Source organism: Ischnura elegans, chromosome 10 (genome assembly GCF_921293095.1).
Source record: "Ischnura elegans chromosome 10, ioIscEleg1.1, whole genome shotgun sequence".
Lineage (NCBI taxonomy): Eukaryota > Metazoa > Arthropoda > Insecta > Odonata > Coenagrionidae > Ischnura > Ischnura elegans.
The window spans coordinates 27,223,748-27,245,298 of NC_060255.1; the positions used below are offsets into that span (position 1 = coordinate 27,223,748).

General features: G+C 35.9%; 2 protein-coding genes across 7 annotated transcripts in view; one reads left to right on the plus strand and one right to left on the minus strand.

Moving 5' to 3' along the window:
* The first annotated feature begins 770 nt into the window (after nt 1-770).
* Nucleotides 771-8,444, plus strand: LOC124167190 (fas apoptotic inhibitory molecule 1). Its single transcript, XM_046545023.1, has 4 exons — nt 771-1,018; nt 1,233-1,455; nt 5,759-5,808; nt 8,098-8,444. Exons 1-4 carry the CDS (start codon nt 905-907, stop codon nt 8,245-8,247), a joined length of 537 nt encoding a protein of 178 aa, XP_046400979.1. The 5' UTR covers nt 771-904; the 3' UTR covers nt 8,248-8,444.
* An 11,564-nt stretch (nt 8,445-20,008) lies between these two features.
* The window catches only part of LOC124166761 (glycerol kinase-like), a 50,783-nt gene continuing 49,240 nt past the window's right edge, over nt 20,009-21,551 (minus strand). For all 6 annotated transcript variants that reach the window (XM_046544438.1, XM_046544435.1, XM_046544439.1 and 3 more), the window contains exon 12: nt 20,009-21,011. In XM_046544438.1, coding sequence (XP_046400394.1) covers nt 20,908-21,011 — 104 coding nt within the window. In that variant the 3' untranslated portion in view covers nt 20,009-20,907. The remainder of the gene's footprint in view (nt 21,012-21,551) is intronic.

The window sequence follows — 21,551 nt, forward strand, 5'->3', positions numbered from 1 at the left end:
CTTATAAGCTTATTGGAAATTAACAATAATAATGATTGTCAAACATTATTTCAGTCAATTAAACCGGTCTGCGAAAAGTTGTGGATGGGAATGTGGTGGGGGAGAAAGATCAATGTTAGTTTCCCACCCACAGTCCCAGGAAAAATCGAAGCGATGCGCTAGACTTGGAAAAACTGAGAGAAAATACAGGGAGTGATAACATGGAGTCGATCCTCCGACGACTTGTGGTGTGAATTTCACGCGCCTCAACTATTCAGCATGTAGAGAAATCAAACATCAAATGAGGAACCAGGTACGAAACGAATAGCAGCGATGAAAGACACGCGGGCCACCGTGATCGCTAGTTCGTGATTCAGTGTCAAAATAATTACAGATTCGTTGCATAGTAATTTTGTGCACTTTTTATTTCATTTTCATGCAGAAAAAATTGATTTAAATAACCTATTTCACATAATTTACTCTAACCCAAAAACATACACAATGGGAAAAAATTGTTCCATATATTGTGAATCAATTGAAAAGTGGTTCTAGGCGACAAGAAATATGTGCTAATACAGATTTGATGATTGCTGAGGGACGAATTTCACGTGAGTACTCAGAAAATGGCACACGTGCAACGTTATCAAGGGAGCAGAGAGACTCCATTTGAATCGGGGATATCGACTTGATAAACAACGTCGCGTGACGCAAATATCGATCACTTGGTTTTTCGCGGAGGATGGGAGGAACTCCCGCCTAAGGTCTGGTTTCCAGGAAACCGTGCAGTCTGTTGTGGTCACCATGTGGGGAAGCTTGATAGCCGTAATGACCATTTGAACGCCACAGTACGCGACAATGCGAGGAGTTTTGCCGTACCTATCCAGGTTAAAAGAATCGAGGGAGTCTATTGGAGGGTTACTACGCTATGTCCACTGACCTGGTGGCATACTGGGAGATCCCGCTCAACGGATTTCTGCATAGAATTGAATTCGAGCACGGGACTGTCACGGGCAAGAGATGCGTCCGCGTTGATGGGAAGGTGTGAAGTCCATGGTCCGATTTTTTTGAGCTCTATAATAACGAATTGAATACCTGCACCAAAATTCCTTCAAATGGAACCGGTTATTTCGCGTACACCTCCTCTTTCGTGCATCATGCGATGTTCGCTTCCATTGACGAATGTTTCTTCTTTTGTTTTCCACTGAATTCCAATACCATCTGCATTGCAAATCTCGATCTACGGAATCGACCAGGACATAATCAAGAGAGAATGGATGTTCAAACTGGTGGGATCGGAGATGTTCGACATCGGTGGGACGAAGTTTGAGATCAGGATCGACCCTGCGACGGCCTTCACATACAGCTACACCCTCGAGGTGAACGGGGTCGAATTTGAAAAATTCACAGAGAAGCAATCGAAGGCCAACAAGACGTGGGTGTTGGAGTTGGAAGACGACATGTATCGCGTGGTCTTAGGTGAGCGTTTTTGTGCGTAGGGTATCTATTCTGCATGGAGAAATCATTTTATGAGTTAAAATTATTGAAAAGCACCAGCGCACTGTGAACACGGAAGCGTTTTCGCACTTATTTTTTGCACTAATTACATTAAAGGAATGTTAAATAGATAGAATAATAGCAGAGGCACTACGTATGTTGACATTTGTGGCTACGCGTTAAATTGGACAGTGGTTGCACTGGAAAATACGAAATCTATATATATCCAGTGCTATAAATAGTAGTATAATAATAGTAAAAGTACCGTGCGAACCAACCGTAATAATTGTTGCAGCAAGGAATGATAACGATTAGGTAGCTGTAAATTACAAAATTGTAATAGACACAATAATATCCATACATTTCGTAACACGAGCCACTATTCAAACATTGGCCGTAAAAAGAGCAGAAATATCGATCGAAGTAATTACATTTCAACATCATTATGATTGTAAGTAATATGTTATACAAATCCGTATCCTGTGAACACTTTTCCAAGCATTTGACCTAGAGATTCGGAATACACCGAGGAACGAGTGCAATAATTTTTCTAGTAAAAAGGCTGTTGGAGACTTTTTAACTGCCGAAAAAGAGGGCGTTCCACCGAAACCCAAGGATACACAAACCCATAAAGTTCATACTATGATTAAATACATAAAAAATCAAATGTGATTAAATAAATAAAAAATCAAGGGTGAGAAATGAGCGGGTTTATTCATGTAACGTCGCGGCCCGGAACTGCGGGTCGCACGTTAGAGCTTGGGTTGACCTTGATTTCGAGAAGCGAATAATAAAACACAATTATTAAAAGTTTTTACCAATTTTTACTTCCATTTAAATTCCCAAATAAACTTTAAAATTAAAAAAATTCCTAAATAAATGAACAAACATCAAGCCATTATGAGCTTATGCGTCAAGAATAGCCTCAAGTTAAGGTATTGCCACTGTCTCGGGAAGGAGCTGCTGGTGATGGCACGGGTGGATAGCGAGGCTCTTCTATAGGACGGGACGTAAGGCCCTCGCTTCGACTCCCACTGACGACTACGTACATTGTGACTGACCACTGACAATAAGAGACGAGTTAGTGGTCGACTGATGACTGAGTCTAATGGTAACTGAGTCTGTGAGTGACAATAGCGTCTCCACCGTGCCGTGCAATAATTTAGGGAAGGTGAAACTAGGATGTTTCCGACAAAGAAGAATGGGAAGAGGAAGGTTTAGCCGTTCTCGAAAGTGAAAGGTACAAATACCGAGGCATAGTTTAACAAGGCTGGCTATTCTAAAACAACACTCAAAAACACATTTATGCATATTTTTTGGAGATGGAAATCTTCTATTTCCGGATCACTATACATTCATGTGGGTTCAGCACTTTTTGTTCACGCACATACACGCACTCATGAGAGAGATATTTCACAAATAAAATTCATGATTTCCATGAAAAATAACTTTCCTTTCTTTCGAATCTAATAAGCAGATAAGGCTGCAAATATGTTAGCCTCTCTCCCTCATGGCACGGATCCGGAGCCATGAGTTCGGGTATTCCGCGCCCCCTTCATTTCCCACGACCTTCCTAATACCAATGGGTACTTGAACTGCTGAATTCAGGCGCAGAGTCCCTGCCTGATATGCACACATGTGAAAATATTATTAACTCTTCGCATGGCTCAGCGGCATAACTTTTATGTTTAAAGCACTATTGGTTTGGCCTAGCACTTCAATGATAACTTACGTGGTATGCGTAGACCCTTTTACACGCCGTCACACGGCCCCAAGCCGATTCAGCAAGGTGTGATTTAACGTGCTATGTAGGACATTGGGTGCAGTGGCGCAGCGAGGGGGGTGTTTTGGGGGATACGACCCCCCCCAGAGCTTAGAGAAATGTTTAAGTTTAACCCATTTTACTTAATTTGATTGATTTTACTAATAGAATATTGTAATAATTAATAAAATATCCCTCAGAAAGCCATAAAACTCACCATTTTGAACCATTTATCTATGAAATTCCGCAATTTATTAATCTCGTACCTAACGCTTATCCTGGTGGGTATACCATACCCCAAACACCCCGGTGTTGGCTACACCTAGACCCCCCAGTCTTAATTCCTATCTGCGCCCCTGATTGGGTATTATTACATGCAGTATGTTTTTACATGTGAATTCTATAAGACCATTGCTCTTTGTTATGCCAAGTAATTTTACTGCTTATGCTATTATTGTACTTTATTATACTAAATAATCCGCCACAGATCTGTCGGCATAAATTCAAAAAGCGGAAAGGCTGCATGAAGCGTGTCAAGACAAACAGATATTATGAGCGTCAAGGGTCTATGCCGCATAGTGGCACGGAGAAATGAAAAAAAACTACTGCTGTGCCTGTGATACCCATTGCGCCCGACGGAAGGTGAAATCCCACCCTTCCCGACTCGGCAACCGACCTTATAACCATGTCAATTAAATGATTTTTAAAAAATTATTGCATCACCAACTTCCATTACTAGCCTATCGCCATGCCTCCAGCCCTTTTTTCCTCAAATGCCTCTAAATTTTCATAATGTACTCATTCTTGGTCATTAGAGAATTTATCGTTTTCTCGGCGTATCAACATCAATAAGACGGGACATCCGAGAACTTTTCTGTACTGACCTTGCCTTCTATTTTTATCTGCCTCATAACCTAAATTAAGGCAATATCCCACGAAGAACAGTTCAACAATCGACTCAATCTCCCAGAACTGTCTGTAGCACTGCCCTAAAGAAGGCCCCCGTATTTCTTGCGTACGTTGCGTATGGTCCAATCTTCGACATTTAGATTGATACAAAAATAAATGCAGCATGATAACGAGAGAGGCAGGAAAAAAATAATATAAAAAAGGATAGTACAAGGGATAGAGAGAGGTATAATTTCCTGCAATTGATCGAAATTCATATCTCGTGTTTATGCACCTCGGAGAGCAGAAAGGACCAATATATTTCAATGAAGTGCTTTTCCTGCAATTGCTATCATGCGCGTAATGATTACTATGATTCTTTCACTCTAGAACATACTACAATCTATGCAAACGAAAGATTCCACTTCTTCCATATTCTAGCCTCGTAACCCAATCGTTATCCGTAAATCCAGTGTCTTATCGAGTTATTTTTACCATCCATTAATTTCCTATACTAACTAAAGTTCCCAAGAGCGGAAGCTCATAGCGGCTCACTTCTAAGAATTATACATAATTTTTAATATTGAAGTTGTAAAAAAGAGATTATTCGAAAGTGATTTTGTATGCGAAAGAAATTTCCGTGAAAATAGACTTTTTTCCGGGGTGGACTTCGCATCTAAAATCATTATTTGAGCGCGAGACTCGTAACAATTGTCCTTAATGTATACGTAAGTATGGCTTTATATGCTAGGAATTGTTGGAGTTTGAGCATTGGCGTCCGCTCGATGAGGCTTGAGGGGGCCCGAGCTCCCTCAAAAATTGATTATGGGTGTGAGGAAAAAACGTGTCAGGCTTGTCGATTTTCCTCGGAGTGTCCAGATATCGAGATTCGAGTTATCAGGGTTCTAATATTGATCATATGACTCTTCTAAAATGGTTAAAAAACTTAAATCTCACTACTTATAAAATTTCCAATATTTTTTGTAAGTCGGCATCCGTGAGTGTGAGTACTTTTTTTTTGCGTTTCGTAGAAACTTCTTGCACGAATCGGAGTTCCTTAGGCTGTTATGCAATTGTTTGAGCAGAGAGAGATATAATTAAGGTCTGAACGAATCTTTCTCGGTTATTCCACCGGGAGAGGACGTAACTGAGTCACATCAATCCAGTCATAATCATGAAGTTACCTCTCTGCACTGAATTTAAAAGTTACAGCTGTTGCCAAAACTTTGACCACTTTTCGATCTCACCTGCTTGGTATTCATTAGAAGTATCTTTTTTGGAAATAAAAATTCTCCAAACAGATTAATATGTTGTAAAACTTCGCAGGGCAAGGAAAAAGAAAAGCTTAAAATAGTTAATGTAGTAGGTTTAATTTATTACGGGTTAGAGTCAATAATTTTTTTCTAAAATCAATAGCCTATTTACACCTAAGAGGGCATGTGCTTATTTAGCAACCAGCTTATGCTGTTCATTATCAGCAATTCGATCCTAAGCTATTTCCTCGTGCTACTGTTTAAATAATTAGTATCGTAATTCAAATTTTGTCTTAACCGGTGCCTAGATTAGATATTGATAATTATCCAGCGGAAATTATTGATGTACTTAATCCATGTTCAAACTTCTTTCCTTTTCCAGAGAAGGACACCCTGGATGTTTGGGCCAACGGACAAAGACTGGAGACAGAAGTACGGATACCATGACCGTAAAATTAATGGAAAAATCTTCACCATTAGCATTACATCAAAAGCCACTCTCTTCCACAAAAACCTTCTGATTAATTAAAAAAAATAATCAGAAGCACACTTCTGTAGTATTGTCCATTACATTTGTGACAAAGCGTCCTTAAATAGAAACAAGTTAGGTTTCTGTTGGCGGGTTGTCCCAGGTAGACCCCTTGAAATCTACCACCGTGCATTCACCCGTGCTTTGAAAGAAGTATACTTCTAAGGATGATTAACAAAGGCCTTCCGAGGAGGGGTACGACACATCAGTGAGGCCCGCACATCATTGGTTGTAGTGATGCACTCAGTATATAGAGTGCTATAATTATAGAACTATCCCCCGCGGTCCACCCCGGCTTCTCGAGCACCTGGATAATTACATAATTACAAATGTACCACTCTTCAGGAGAATTTAACACACATCCAGTAGAAGTTATTACTAATCACATTCACAGAAATGTAAGGAGTCATAAATAACTTGTTTAATTTCTCATTCCCTATGCCTAACACGCACCTTAAAATGATGCAGCCGTTGTGTTTTTAATCTGAAAGGAAAAAAGCAAATGTACAAAAGAACTTTGAAAATAACATTCCTTTTTTTTTTGGAAAATTGTGTAAAACTAGTTATATGTAAACAACCCTTTGTTTAGAAGAATTTCACAACCTAGTCGGTGCAGAGGCATAATTTTAGAGTGCACTTGTTGGGGCAGACTTTTTAACTTGGCACCCTGGCCCCACATAGCTGCAGCAAAAGCAACCTCAATAGTAAAGTCAATGAAGGAAAAATATGGTTAAAAGTTGTGTAGTCATAGAGGGGGTGTATGAAGGTTGGGGGACGTTTAATGGTCACTTTTTTACGTTTTCCATGAATAAATAAAAAAATATGGCCTACAGGGAATCAATGCAAGGGTGCAAAATTAAAATAGGTGACATTTGTAAGAGTGAAGTTTCTAATTATTTTTTCCTCTATATTTTTCAAGTAACAAGGATTGTAAAATGTTAGATATCTATCAAACTTAATTGGTATCAAATCAAAAATTAATTTTATATTAACCTCAAAAACTGAAATGTTAAAACTATAACTAACTAAATTCAAACTAACAGAAAACTACGACACTAGTTGGAAAGTATCATCAATCGTAAGATAAGAGTGACTTTGGGGATTCTGGTTTGACCACAGGGGACAAATGAATTTTCCACTATGGCATTTCTTCATCTTACATGACTAGTGGATAACTCCTTTAAGGTTTAACCTTGATAGTCAATCCATTTTCTAACTATTCTCATTTACCTTCAACCATCAGGGTTTTAAGTTTAGCTTTACTCTTAGAACTATATTGATACAAGCATCAAAATACTGCCTTGTAGTAGCATTTCCATTCACTTGTGAGGTAACATATACTAGGTTGTTATTACCTACCAGTCAGTGTTTTCATTGGATTAACAAGTGCAATCTTGAGTGCTAGCTTTTACCAGGTAACTAGGAGGTAGGTTTTTGAGTCTCGTCTGTTTCAGCATCATTATGACACAATGGTGAAATTATTATGCAAACACAGATGAAACTCATTTACAAACCAATAGATTATTGCAACAAAGACGTAATCCAAAAGTATATGCATTTAACTTTTTGTGAGTTCACTGAAAACAACATGACATCATTAGCAGATAAAAGGACTCACCGGTTCATATTCTAATCAATGCACCCACTTTATCACAATTTATCCATTAAAAAAAAGAAATGCACAGAGACATTGAAAATCCTTTCCACATTCAATTTGATTTGAAATCAAACGGAGACCTATTACTTTAAACCCATGGGGAGTTTAACAATGCTAATACAAGCCTCCTCAAAAATCATAATTGAAGCTTCACTAATATTGCCTACAAAAGGACTAAATTAAAACATGAACAAACAGTGTGAAAAATCCACAGAGAAAAAATCATTTGAATGATTTTTCCTCTGTGGATTTTTCGCACTATTTGTGCATTGTGGGTGACTCCGTAAAAGTTACCACCGTGGCTAGTTCCGGTATACTTAAATGAACAAACAGGATACTTAAGAGGAAATTAAATTCTCTAACTCCTCCTAAATTTGGACCTCACCAAAAAATTTGAAAGAGAATAATTCCTTTGACAAATTTTCATATAAACTACAGTGAACAGAAATAACTTTAAGTTGTTCACAAAAAGACACACTCTCACATTCTGCCAGGATAATTTACTAAAGATACATTTCCTTTCACTTTCTAACAGAGTGAATTTGTGGATGACGGCTCGGAAATGCACTTCATGTTGGGAAGAAATCCAGCGCACATCAAAGCTGTAAGCAGTGGGAGACGCAGAGAAGGAATAATTTACAACCTCATATTAAATGACTGCCTGATTCCAGAGTTCACAGAATAACTTGAAATTGGTATCAATGGCAAAAAAAAATAAAAACGTGTGTATTACTTATATTAAATGTAAAGTTTATTTTGAACTTCAACTTCTGAATGTTTTGTGATAAAAGAGTACCTATACACCAATCATGCATAGTACTTTGAAATAAACTGAAAGTGAAAACTGTGGCTATAGCCAAGTTTACATTTTCCTACAGGAAATTCCATGATAAAATATATTATTTACATAGTAGTACCAAATGCATTAAAAAATACTGCTGAGAGCTGCTGATTATAAGGCAAATCTGAATTGTGTGCAACAGTTATTTAGAGTAGCATTCTTGTTCATGCTCATCCTCATGCATTCCACTAATTGTTAGCCCATATCCCAAGCACAGAGGAGACTAACCTGTAAGTACTTAAAATTTGAGCAGGAACAGTAAAGGTGTATATGCACACCCCTCTTTGAGAAGATCTTCAGCAGCAGCAATGCATTCAAGTCGACTTGAATGTATTGCTGCCACATAAAATGAAGCCAGGTCAGTAGCGGATACAGAAAAAACTCAAGGGGGGGAGGCACAAAAGATATTTTGAGCTACCTTTACTTTTGTAGTAATGACTAATAATTAAGTCATATGAAGAGTTTCAGAAAGTTTTATTTAAACTCATAATACCCATACACACGACAATGCCATCTTATGATATAAAAAAGTTACAACTGTTGTTCTGAAATGTTAGGCAATTTGGGCGGCCTCACAAGTGGGGGGGGGCGGGGGTGCACCCCCCATATGTATCTGCCACTGAGCCAGGTGAGCAAAATTGAAGCTGGACAGTTTCTTTCTGAATGGTGCTAATGCCTATCCTCAAATGCAAGTAAAAATTCTACCTATTTCAAGAAAAACTAGCAAGAAAGATTTTTTATATTCCTTTATGACATGTTCATTTTTATAAACACCTCCGAAAACAGCCACATTTGGACCTTTTATGATGGGGTTTATGACAATTAAACAAAGGCCTTCCAAAAAATCCCATGTCCTGAATGGGAAACCTATCCATGTGAGACTTGAACCCTCAAACCACAGATTGGCAGTCAAGGATTTTACACACTAGGCCTCTGGGTGATTTCCTTTCAATTCAACAAGAAATCATCAATTATGACTCTTAAGTGTGATCATTTGATGAAACTCTGAAAATATTAAAGTGAGATATTCAGAGAGACAGGCAACCATCCATGAGGTATTGTAACATTTTCACAAATTATGTCGTCTCGAACATGGCCAAAATCTGTTACCGCTAAGGGCAATCATCTGTTCAAATCGATATTGAATAATCCAATAGTATCATACATTTATCTCACCATTTTTGCGAACTTTATCTTTAAAGCTAGTGACAATTTCATAGGCCTAGAAATACAAATATTTTTAAAATCTTCAGTAGTACATATGCAGTAAAGGTCAACTATTAGACACCTAAATCTAGCTCCTACAGGTTAATAAATATTTCAGCATTAAAGATATGAATTAATTTGCATTTACCAAATGCAGATTCTGAGGAAGAAATCTTTAGCCATTTTATGCAGAAAAGTTTAAATTCCAACAGCTGCTTTGACACATTTCAAACTATTTAAAAATATAGATAAAGTTGCAAGGGAAAAAAATCCAACTGTCTCAATTGATACATATTTGAATTTTTTTTGTTAACATACGAATATCAATTTTAAATCCAGTTGAAATTTCATTGTTAAAAACTGTACAATATACAACTAATTCCAGTATATGCAAAATAAAACAACTTATGTACAAGAGACAAAGGCGAAAAAGACATGGTTGGCAAGTATTTGGTGATGGATACAAATCAGACAATCATCTATACATATAAAAGAAAGTTGAAAATCGTGTTAGTTAGAGCACTTACAACTCGAGAACGGCTGCACCGATTTTAATGATATTAGGTTCTTTGTATTCGTCTCAGCCCCGGATAACATATAGGACATTAAAGAAAGCATAATTTCACAAAAAAATTATTCTCTTCCTTAGTGATATGTTTTTAGAAGTTAGTAACGCAACAACGATTGATAAGTCGGTCAAAATTACAAATTAAATTATTTGTTTTATTTTTACCAATTTAATTACTGAATTTCGTAACAATATAATATTTTAATTACTAAATATATTCAAAATATTGAAATTGTATATTAAAAATTTAATTCTAGCTAATTGCAAGGCCAGCTCGAGTTGACTCTTCACTACCGTGTTTGTAAACATATCTCCAAGCAATTGTTGACAATCGGTAATGTCTGTGTTCCTGTAGAGCAGCGGTTCCCAAACTTTTTCTTTCCGCGACCCATTTTAGCTCATTCTTTTTAGCCGCGACCCCCTAAAAATGGTCGTCCAAGTTTAAGTACGTTGTTCACCATATTATTAGTATCTCGCGACCCCTTTCTGAACGGCCTGCGACCCCCTTCGCGACCCCCACTTTGGGAACCGCTGCTGTAGAGGAATCGAGGAGTTTGATTTCACTTCCTCGGAATGTTTGCAAATTAGTTTCATCGGAAGGTGAGCTCATCAACAAAGTGTTCCAGAATATGATTGATCATCACAAAAATCAAAAATGGTTGATTGAGCGAACAGTTTTGACGGCCTAGAACGAAGATGTGGATGACTCAAACTAGGTACATCAGGATCAAATAGTAGGTACTCTGCATGAATTCAAATCTTTTAACTGAGTAACAAACGAAGACGAAATGACCAACTATCTATCTGAATATTTTAAGTCCTTGGACGTACCTGGCTTACCAAGGCACAATTTACAGCTAAATGTAGGCTCAGTGTTCATGATCTTTCGAAACCTAAACCAACCAAAACTATCCAACGGAACGCGTTTGGTGATTTAAAAAAATTGATAATGAATGTGATTCACGCGACTTTACTAAAAGGAAAATTCAAAGATGAGGAAGTTCTCATTCCGAAGATAACATGATCCCAACTTATATGCCCTTTTGACCTTAAATGTATTCAATTTCCAATTCGTGATAACGATTAACAAATTGCATGATCAGTCTTTCAGTTTTTGTGATGTTTGTGCTCATGTACTAATGAAAACCCGTGATTTTCTCATGGTCAATTAAACGTGGTATGTTTACAAGTCGGTAAACCATCCGCTGTACTCCTACCTTCGCTTCAAGGGCGCAGCTAAGAATTAAGGGGGGTTTTAGGCGCAGCTAATACTACGGGTATGTAGGGTATAGAAAACTCGCTAAGGTAAGCGAGAGGTGTGGGGGCCCTCCCCCAGACATTTTTTAAGGTAAATGGTTCAAAATAGTGCGTTTTGCGGCTGTGTGAATAGTTAAATACTTTTTGTTTGTTACTCATCTGTTCTCCTAATATTAGTAACAAAAGTTTTTATAAAAAAATTCTCTGAGCTCTTGGAGGGGTTTTAACCCCCAAAACCCCCCTCGCTGCGTCATTGCTTCGCTTCACTATATTTATTTAGCTTCATCCACTTTATCTTGCGCCTGATAACAAAACAAAAACTGTTGTTTATCAGAAGGTGCTTGACGCAAGACATTAAACCCAAATGTGTTGGGCACACCGTGGTGCGTTTACGCAGTGCATTTTTTCCAAACAGAGATACTATAACTGGCGCGCCTAAAGTCATTTGATACGAATGCTGCTTCATAGGGGCTTTTCTTACGCGATTTTGAGCATCAGTCAAGCGTCGGTCTGGCGTTGTGTTAACCTGGCCCGTGAACCGGCCAAGTTTACCCAACAGACTTGGACCTAAAAACATTTTTTTACGGTTAATAACACAAATAGCAAACAACTGAATGCGTATAATTTTTATTTCATTGACTGCTTTATAAAACCACAATGCCCAAAATTTCTTAAGCTATTTTGATACTCATTTACGTAGTTTCATTGAATTTGTATCCTTATTTTATTATAATAAATTAAACATGATTATAAACGATACAGCCTCTAATGATTTATAAATGGTGTAACTAAACTGTAAGTTCATTGATTGTTAGGCGGTACAAAGTTCGCTGGGTCAGCTAGTCATGAATATAAATCATAGAAATGAGATAAAATCTACAGTTCAGTCAGCTTTAAATTTAGATGAAAACATCTCACCATAAGATAAAAATTTGAATCAGGAAACCTAATGTGCCACAAAACAGAATTAACAAAAAAAAAACTACTTCATGCATATATGCAACACGATTTTTAAGAATAATTAATTCAAAATAGTTTTCACTAAATTTTACTCTAATTACTTAAGTAAATTGCTGATGTTACTTAACCATATATTCTCAGTTCTGTAAAAACATTAATATTTGTTTATGCCAACTTACCTGTTTTCATTCACCAATTTAATGGTATGTATGTTATTAATATGCAAAAGAAGTACCCTTCAAATTATTATTTAGCCATTGAAGAAATGTTAAAGATAATAATTTTGCAGGAAATGGACTAAAAAGTGAGAGCCAAGTTGAAGCTCCTTCCAATGAACCCTGCCCCCCTTCACTGAAATTCACCCCCATAAAATGACTCATCTCGCAAAGATGTCACGGCTACTACCTTTGTCTCTGCCGGACACAATAGCTCGACTGCTGTCATAAGGGGAGATCTATCAACATAAGTCTACCATACTGGACAGTTTAACATAACAAACAAAACATCCCTGGCATGCTCAAAGGTTACTCAGGGCACTGAAGTCCAAGAAGGGGGCACTCATATGTCTAATTCCCAACCCAATCCTGTAAGCTGGACCAGATGGCTTTGAGTTAAAAGTGCACACTACTCACTCTTCAGACACAAATGCAAATATATTTACTTGAATGAGAGGAGGTTATGGTGTCTGAATTTTCAGATGGCTTTCGCAGCTAGTTCCTAATATAATGGGAGGAGGGAAAAATCTTTGGTGCTGGGTGCACAAAAATATTTTCATGATATCTTGAGAAGTAGACTGAAGAAACTTGTTGCCATACAATCACCACTATCATTCACAGGAAACAAATAACTTAAATCCAATGGAGTGAAAAGATGTTCATACATTTTGAAGTCTTTATTTGAAACAAAGTAGTGATTTGCTCTTGTGCCATAATGAACAGGTTATAAAGATAATGAGAAAACAATCATATATCGTTTACCTGCACAACAAAAGCAATACACAAAACAACCAAAAAATGTAGAGATCAATAAGGATAACCACAGAATTAAATGAACTATGTAATGACCATATTGCAAACAATGGAAAATAAGTTATTATTAGTAGTATAAATAGGTAAAATTAATAGCTTCCAATAACTTTTGTATCACCATTACAATAAGAAAACTCATTGATCAATGAGTAATACCACTGATTATAAAAAATGAAGTCACTTAAAAATACATAAAAATCATTTCAGGAAACATTGTTTGAGTTATTAATCTTCATAATAAAATACAAACACCTTCTAGGCTTGGAAACTGGCACTGTGCTGCAAAAAATTGAGTTGGTTGATACTGAATTAATTGAAGCGTTCACCATTGTTTGTTTTTGAAAATTAATGAAAAATGAAAATAATCCAATGATCACGAATTTAATGAAATTAAGCTAATAAATGCATACTATATGTGCAAAAAATTAATAATTTGGCCAACACACATCACGCCATAAGAGCGACATGGTTCTGAAAGCAACCACATGAGTCGAGAGAAAAAAATTCAGCTCAACTCCAGGAGCAGTTCATTTATGATGCAACAATGTCTAGTTTTGCAATATTGTAGATAAGTCAATTCTTCCTTTTTGCCAGAATTCACATACATGCAGTTTAATGAAGATAAATACTCCAAATAGGAGTTCACCCATGTACACTCACCTTTGGCCAAAGTGTGAGAACCTAATCAAAGCAATGGCGCAATATGATCATAAAAAGAGGAAATAACTTAGGAAGTTTATATTCACACTAAATTTACTTTTTTTCCAAATAGAAATCACTTTCAGAATTCTATCGTAGCTAACGGCTTCCGGGTGCAGCTGCGTGTTGCGCTTTGTCGTGCAAGCTTTCGCGACCGTTGCAGGACGCTTGCAAAAGCGTCGCGAAAGCTTGCACGACCAAGAGCAACACGCAGCTGCACCCGGAAGCCGTTAGCAACGATGCCTCTCGCTGCGAAAACCTACGTTCAAAGCTATTCAGAAATCTATTTCATCATTTAAACAATTTGAGGCTTACCAAATGAATAATATCAAAAAAGGCAAGGACAATAAATATATCACTCTAAATAATTATTAGACTAGTGAAGTCAACAAAGTAGTTCACTTTCCCAACAATAAACTAATGACTATTTGGCATTGGCTTTGCATTTACTATAAGAAAATAATACATTGGTTATCAGGTACGACACCACCTAAAGTAGAATGCACGTACATACTAAAATGCAATATTCAACAATGCTAAGTCTAGTGTCAATACCCAACAATGGAAATTTCCATACCATAAAGCTATAAAATATTGGCACATCATGATTTTAGCCAAGTCTTTCAAAATTGGTGTTCTCAGACATAAGATAGTCTTAACATGTTGACAACTTCCTGATGAGCTGTGAAAATAATTTAGCCTTGTAATAAGAAAATGTGTTCTGTTCAGGCTATAAAGACAATGGCAGTCAAAGCACAAAATCAAAATACATATGATAATGTCTTCCCATAAATGCTATTTTAATATCTCATACTTGAGTTAATATATTTCTAATATCCAATTTTTTAACAACAAACAATTACCTGATGATGATCTCCAAACCTGCCCAACAGGGTTTTGTGCACTCCCTAAATAGACAGGACATTATGTTGAAATGTGTCATCAGTTATAGCTTCAATACTAATGACATCATTGTTAACCTGTCTTCAACGCATTTCATCACTAACAGAGTATAATGACACTCTTAAGCAGGTTCACAAATGGCCAATGTATTAGGTATTTAAATTATAAGAACATAGGGTGCTAAAGAAGTAAATCTTAAGTGAACTACTAACAATATCATCGAATTCCACGTAGGTAGGTGAAGACTTCCAAAGCCATTTCCATGCAGTCTACAAAACATACAATAGATTTCAGTTTTAACACTATCATAAGGGACAAGGCTTCCCCGTGTATCTGCATTATAGGAAACTAACATTAATAACAACCTCCGTTCCTAGGGGATGGTATGTAGTAATGATGTGAAATCACTCATAGCTAATTTTTGCATGATTCATAGTATTAGCACTGTGCTATTACTGACTTTCAAATTTGTGCCACGTTGAAACATTTTCTTTGCCCAATATAAGTGACATCATTTTTTAAACACATCTCTATTATATATTTGCAAGTGCAAATGAGATCACAGTCATAATTTTTCAACGACCAATCAATGCTCTCCCGTTGTCAGGTAATTTCCCCATGCTGTTTAATTCAGATCATGTTTTGCACTTCTCAAAAGCAAATATTAGCAGAGGAAAAAAAGTTTTTGAATGACTTATTGCTGTGGTAGCACAATCTCTTCCACAGAAATTTGCATTAACACAGGGAAGTTCTCGTTGGAATACTACGTAGACTCATTAAGTGTTAAACAAAACACAAACTAGAGAAAATGCATTTTCTGTCCAGAAAATGTAACTGCCTTGGAAAAGATACGCCTGACAGGAGATATACCTTCATGGGGTGAATTTCTGATCACAATGACAGCCAAAATGTAACTCAATCGTGTTATGTTGCAGAAGGGCAAATGTAAAACAATGAACGAAAGTTTTTTCAATACCTCCAATGAAGTCAAAAGACACTATATGCATTGACGAGTTATTGTAGAGTACACTTTGACCTTTTATCTGTAGTTGGCAATGAATAAATTTAAATAACAGGGAAGTAGCTTTTGAAGATATTACTCTGCATTGGAATTGCTATCCTCAGGTAAAAAAATAACAAATACATAAATACTCAAAACAGCCACCACATACAAATTTACCAAAAGTTAAGAAATGTTATGTATCATGTTTTTCAATCTCTTCCAAGAAATGATGGTTTTAATACAGAATTATCATTGACAAAAGGAGTTCTATAATTAATGGTGTGACATGAAGTTTATCTGGAGCAAGTACTATTGACTAATGAATATATATTTGAAGAACCTGCCAAGATTTGGGATATCCAAAACTCATGGCAAAAAAAAAACTGCAAGAAAACCAAAATCCATCCATACTTAATTTTGTTACCCCATAAATTCATTTAGTTGACTACTGGAAGTTTTTCAATGACTAATACATTACAGTATAATATCATGCATTCAATGGCTCCTAAAAGGTAATTAAAATCATCATTTTAATATAAAATGAGCAGTTATGTCGGCATGAGACACTTTGCATAATTAATTAACAATGATTCATTGGGCCTCAGGTAGCAAGAGGGATTAACAGCTAGGAATATTAGGAAAATAAAGTGAACAACATGGTGGTTTTTGTACAGAAGTAACCTTCGAGTAAGCTCCATTTAAGTTTCTTTTAGTACAATATCTACAGTTGCAATACCTCGTAACTTTCAGAAAATAACCCTCATGGGTGCAATTATTAATACCTCAAACAGTATAATCAACCATTTTTTATCAATTTAAAACAGAAAATAGGAGGGAAGTTAAGCACGTATCTCTAATCAATAAATTATTTCATTTATCAACCAAATACTATGTACTTCATTTAACACGAGAAAATGAAGCATCAAAGAGGAGAACTTCATCACAAATTATGTTTCCTTAATTACTCTAGGAAATATAGAATTGATGTGCTACAATAATGAGCAGCCTCTAAGGGTTTCAAAAACTTCAGTAGTAGGAATCAGTGATATCTGGTCACAAGGGATCTATTACAAATAGCATAGAATTAATACTAAGCGAAATAAGGCCTACTTCTTCAACAATAATTTTCTCAACACATGCAATGTGATGCTAGAGGTAAAAAAAAATCCAAAGATTCTATTTCATAAGTTATTTTTTTCAATATCACAGAGTTAAAGTAAAAAAATGCAATTCCAACTCCTGAAGCATGAAGCACTGCCAATAGAAAAAAAACTGCTCTGAAAGTGTTTTGGTTGATCACTAAAAAAAATTATAAAATCTTGCCTTTTGTCACACAAAATGAGAATTAGAATGAAAAGTTTACAAATAATACGGTGAAGAACAATTCAAATAGAGACTATGCAACAAAATGCCATTGATTTGCAAAATGCTATTAATCAAACTTACCACTGTATGAAAAAAACTGAGACATGAAAACTTATTATTTACAAAAATGAAGAATAATATTCCTCAAGGAACATTTTCTACGACAAAAAACCTTTTTGGCAGAAAGTAAAAGAGTAAATTTACATTCTAAGAAGAAGAAAGAAATATTCATGAACAAGAGATCATTTTTCTTAAACTTTTAGTTATAAATGTACTCCATTCAGCCGGCATGTGATCTCACAGGAATACAAATCTTATCAATAACTGGCTCTAAGGTGACTTATCTTGTCATTTTCAACTAAAAAGGTCAATTTAATATTGTCAGTTGGGAGCAACATTTCAACTTGAAAGGTTACCATGCAATGAAACTTTTATACTTAAGTACGCAAAGGCATAAGAAACAATTAAAATATTAAAAAGAATAAGATAAAAGTATGACCATAGTGCTTAACATAAGGGACCAACCCTATATATCCTGTACATCTCATGCTAACTCAATCATGTTGCCAAGTCAATACGATGACCATTTGGCAATAGGCTAGTTTCCTTCATCAAAGAAAACGAAAGGCATTGATTGCGATTCGTTACCCACCATTACTGTATTCATAATATACAATTCATTTGGTTTCAGAAATACCGGTTTAGACAAATGGCAATGGTCCATTTTTATACTCATTTGAAAAGGGCCAGATTGGCGCCCATGGGATTCCACTCCACGTGACGTCACAGGGACCTAGTCACTTATTAAAACTGGCTAAGGTCGGAAAGTTTCTTTCGTTTGATAATGTATTAATAATCCTTATTTAAGCCAAGCGCTACCAGCCAGCAGGGTACTCAGCTACCCGCCAGCAGCCTGCGTCGTATCAGCGCTAAGCTCGCCTCAAGGTCACCTTACAGAGCGGCAGGGGGAACCAGAAATACGGCACACGGAGAGATTTCCCGGCATTCATACTTACGCGTCGCGTTTTTGCGCGCTTGAAAATTTTCACTTTTCATTTAATCGCGAAAAATAGATATAGTCATTTAAAAATCTAAAAGCGTGAAATACGTATTCCAGGAGTAATAATCTTTCGATTTAGGCAGTAAAAAAATAATAGGAAACCACCCTATTGCCACTTTTTGTTTAAACACAATTTCAAACACTAACAGAAAGCATATAATCAACATTATAAAACAAATGAGATGAAATAAATGTAAATGAGAGATTTATACCTCTAATTAATCACAAACCATGTCAGCTTATCAGTTTTTTCATAGGCTTTTTCAAAATGTTAAAACATTTAAGATGTGTATTGGCTTAGTGCTAGCTGATTTCACAAGAAACATCAACCTGACATGTACCTATCATCGGCTAAGTACATCTGAATCCACCAATGGCAGAGGAGTTAACAAAGAATCATGCATAAATAATCTTAATAAATTTAGGTTCAACATAGATCAATTTCATAGTTGAAAGTTAACAATTGTGCATATTTGAAATGATCATTCCGATACACTGATGAATCAAGTTGTGGGCAAGGATAGGGCAAAACCAATGCCTGGGTGGGAAGGGGTAATATCTACAAACATACCAAGCTACTGGGTGTGGTGAAGGGGTTGGGAAAACCACACTACATACTTAGCTTGAATTATAAATTTTCATTTGTCCTCCTAATCTGCCATTAATGTTATAAAACCAGCCTCTGAATACACAAATAAGAAGTAAATTTTTTTATCAACAGTCATGGTTGAAAAAAAGTGATCTAAATAAACAAACTTAATCAGAATAATTCACGGAAAAATATTTACTCACCACTCCCAATGAGAGAGCAGAGATTTTAATAATTCATTCAAAGAATTCTCTAATATAAGAAAAACAACTATTACCACAGGTATTAATCACTAATTATTTGACATTCAGCAAAGTGAAATGGCAGCAAAGCAATTGTTATGAAAAATCAGCAAATGAAATAGCTTTATCATATGCATGTCGTTTAAGAAATAACAGCCAATTGTATTATTTTACTTTGTCATACCAATCATAATACCCACAATTATAACATAACTAAACCATGCAGTGAAGCACCTTTGTCTTCGACACATAATAAAAATGCATCTTACAGCCAAGTCTTCACTCAGCTAAATATACATAACCATTGTAACCAAAATAGGAAATATTCAAATCGTAACGAAGATGCAGTTGCTATAATATCCTAAAATAATGTCATCTGAAAAGATGGTCAATGCCGTATGACACACAAAAATTACATTTCAAAACATTTCCAAAAATTACCCTTAATTTCCCCCAAAAAAAATTACCCATTATTTTAATACTACATAAAGAGGAAAATATCCCACCTGCACTTAGAATCAATGAATACAGAACAGAAGAATAAACAAAAAAGGATACGTTGCACCTTAAAAATGGGATTGATAATGCCACTGCATCACCAAAAGAAATGCATAACATGACATGAAAACATTCTGTTGGTTGCACTGATTACTACGTAGGTACTTACAATAGATATGAAGGTTTCATAACTCATTACCTTTGAGGTTGAAAAAAAAACTTTGTGATCCCAGCTTTTCATTTAATTAAGAGCATATTACGCTACATGTCAACTTTTGAGGATTTGAACAACGGGTGAACACTAAAAATAATATTCATACTATATGTGCTCTTTTTACGGCTAGTTTAAGAAGTCTGAAAAGGCTCCACTTATTTTTTCTTTCTGTAAGTGGTACAGGCGTTAACCCAATTTCCAAAAGAGTCACTACGTACACACTAAGTCACTCACCAGGACTAGTCTGAGAACAAATCATGAATACCCCATTTTAAATGCAGAGCTATGAATACATAACAATACATCTAAAAATATCTTCTATGGCCAGTTATCGCCAGCATTTTCAAGTAAAACTTTTCTTAAACAAAGACCAACAACAATCACTGTTTCAAGTAATCTCTCAAGGAAACTTCAAAAATCTATTGAATTCATGAAGATTGAAGTTAAAAATGGCAAAACAAAGACCAATTGCCAATGGTATCCTAACATATATTGTTGATTTCATGATTAAAATTTCCCATGCAAAACAATAAATACTGACACAAAACAAGCCAACAATTACAATACTATAATAAATACTTTATACAATTGACTAATATCTTCAATATCCTACATCACATACACTCATAGATCGGTAGTCTTCATATCACATAATGATGAAAATAACTTAGTACACAATGGCTGTTTTAACAAAGTTGGAATGAGTACTGCTTGAGCATTCTTGTGGTTCAGAGAGCCATATGGTGCAACTCAACAAGTGTAAGTACAATTCAATAAAAGTTGCCAAGTTTACCTAAGCAGCCCATGTGCACTTTCCATCTAACATTCTCCAATCAGCTCAAAATGCTGCCAGCAATGCTCCTGTTCTTCATGCCATGGTATTAAAGAATCCCACCAAATGTAAGGCCAATGCTATCTATTATGTTTTGCCAGTTCAGCAGCTAGGACTATGAGGCCAAAAGTTGAGATGAAGTACAGGCTGAATGGTATAGAGGCAAGAAGTCGATACCGCTCATCTGTAGATCAAAAGATGTTTTCATCAAAAATAAACATATGCAAAATTTACAGAAATCATTGCTTCAAATTTCATTTTGTAAAATAAACAATAAAAATTAATATCACATCACTGATATTTTTACAATGAACACATTACCAAATATGGTTTCCTTCCATTCTAAAGAATATTTAACATACCCATATGTGAACGTAAACAAGATTGAAAACTTGGCACTTGGAGCAAGCACAACCAATATTGCTCACCTAAGCCAACTATAAAGCCTGACTAATGCCATGAAGCATGCAAAGTAGCCAATGAGAATGAAAGAAAATTATGAGCATTATTTTTTCATAGTAAAAATGCAAGAAAAAGTCATTTAACATGCATATGTATATTGTGTACCTCATAGATAAGCATTTCAGCAGGTCAAGAAATTAAGCGTATTTCCCCCAGTTACTTCTATGGTAGCTAACTCTAAAAATTAAAACAACATTGATCTTGGATTGAATTTTTTTATTTTTCCATTATGTAGTATTGATGACAATGACAGCATCCTCCT

Bases quoted from the DNA above. Each gene is read 5' to 3' on its own strand.
- LOC124167190 (XM_046545023.1), top strand. From the start codon at position 905: ATGTCCACTGACCTGGTGGCATACTGGGAGATCCCGCTCAACGGATTT. The intron at 1,019-1,232 runs GTGTGAAGTCCA...GGAATCGACCAG, and splicing joins GCGTCCGCGTTGATGGGAAG to GACATAATCAAGAGAGAATG. The intron at 1,456-5,758 runs GTGAGCGTTTTT...TTCCTTTTCCAG, and splicing joins CATGTATCGCGTGGTCTTAG to AGAAGGACACCCTGGATGTT.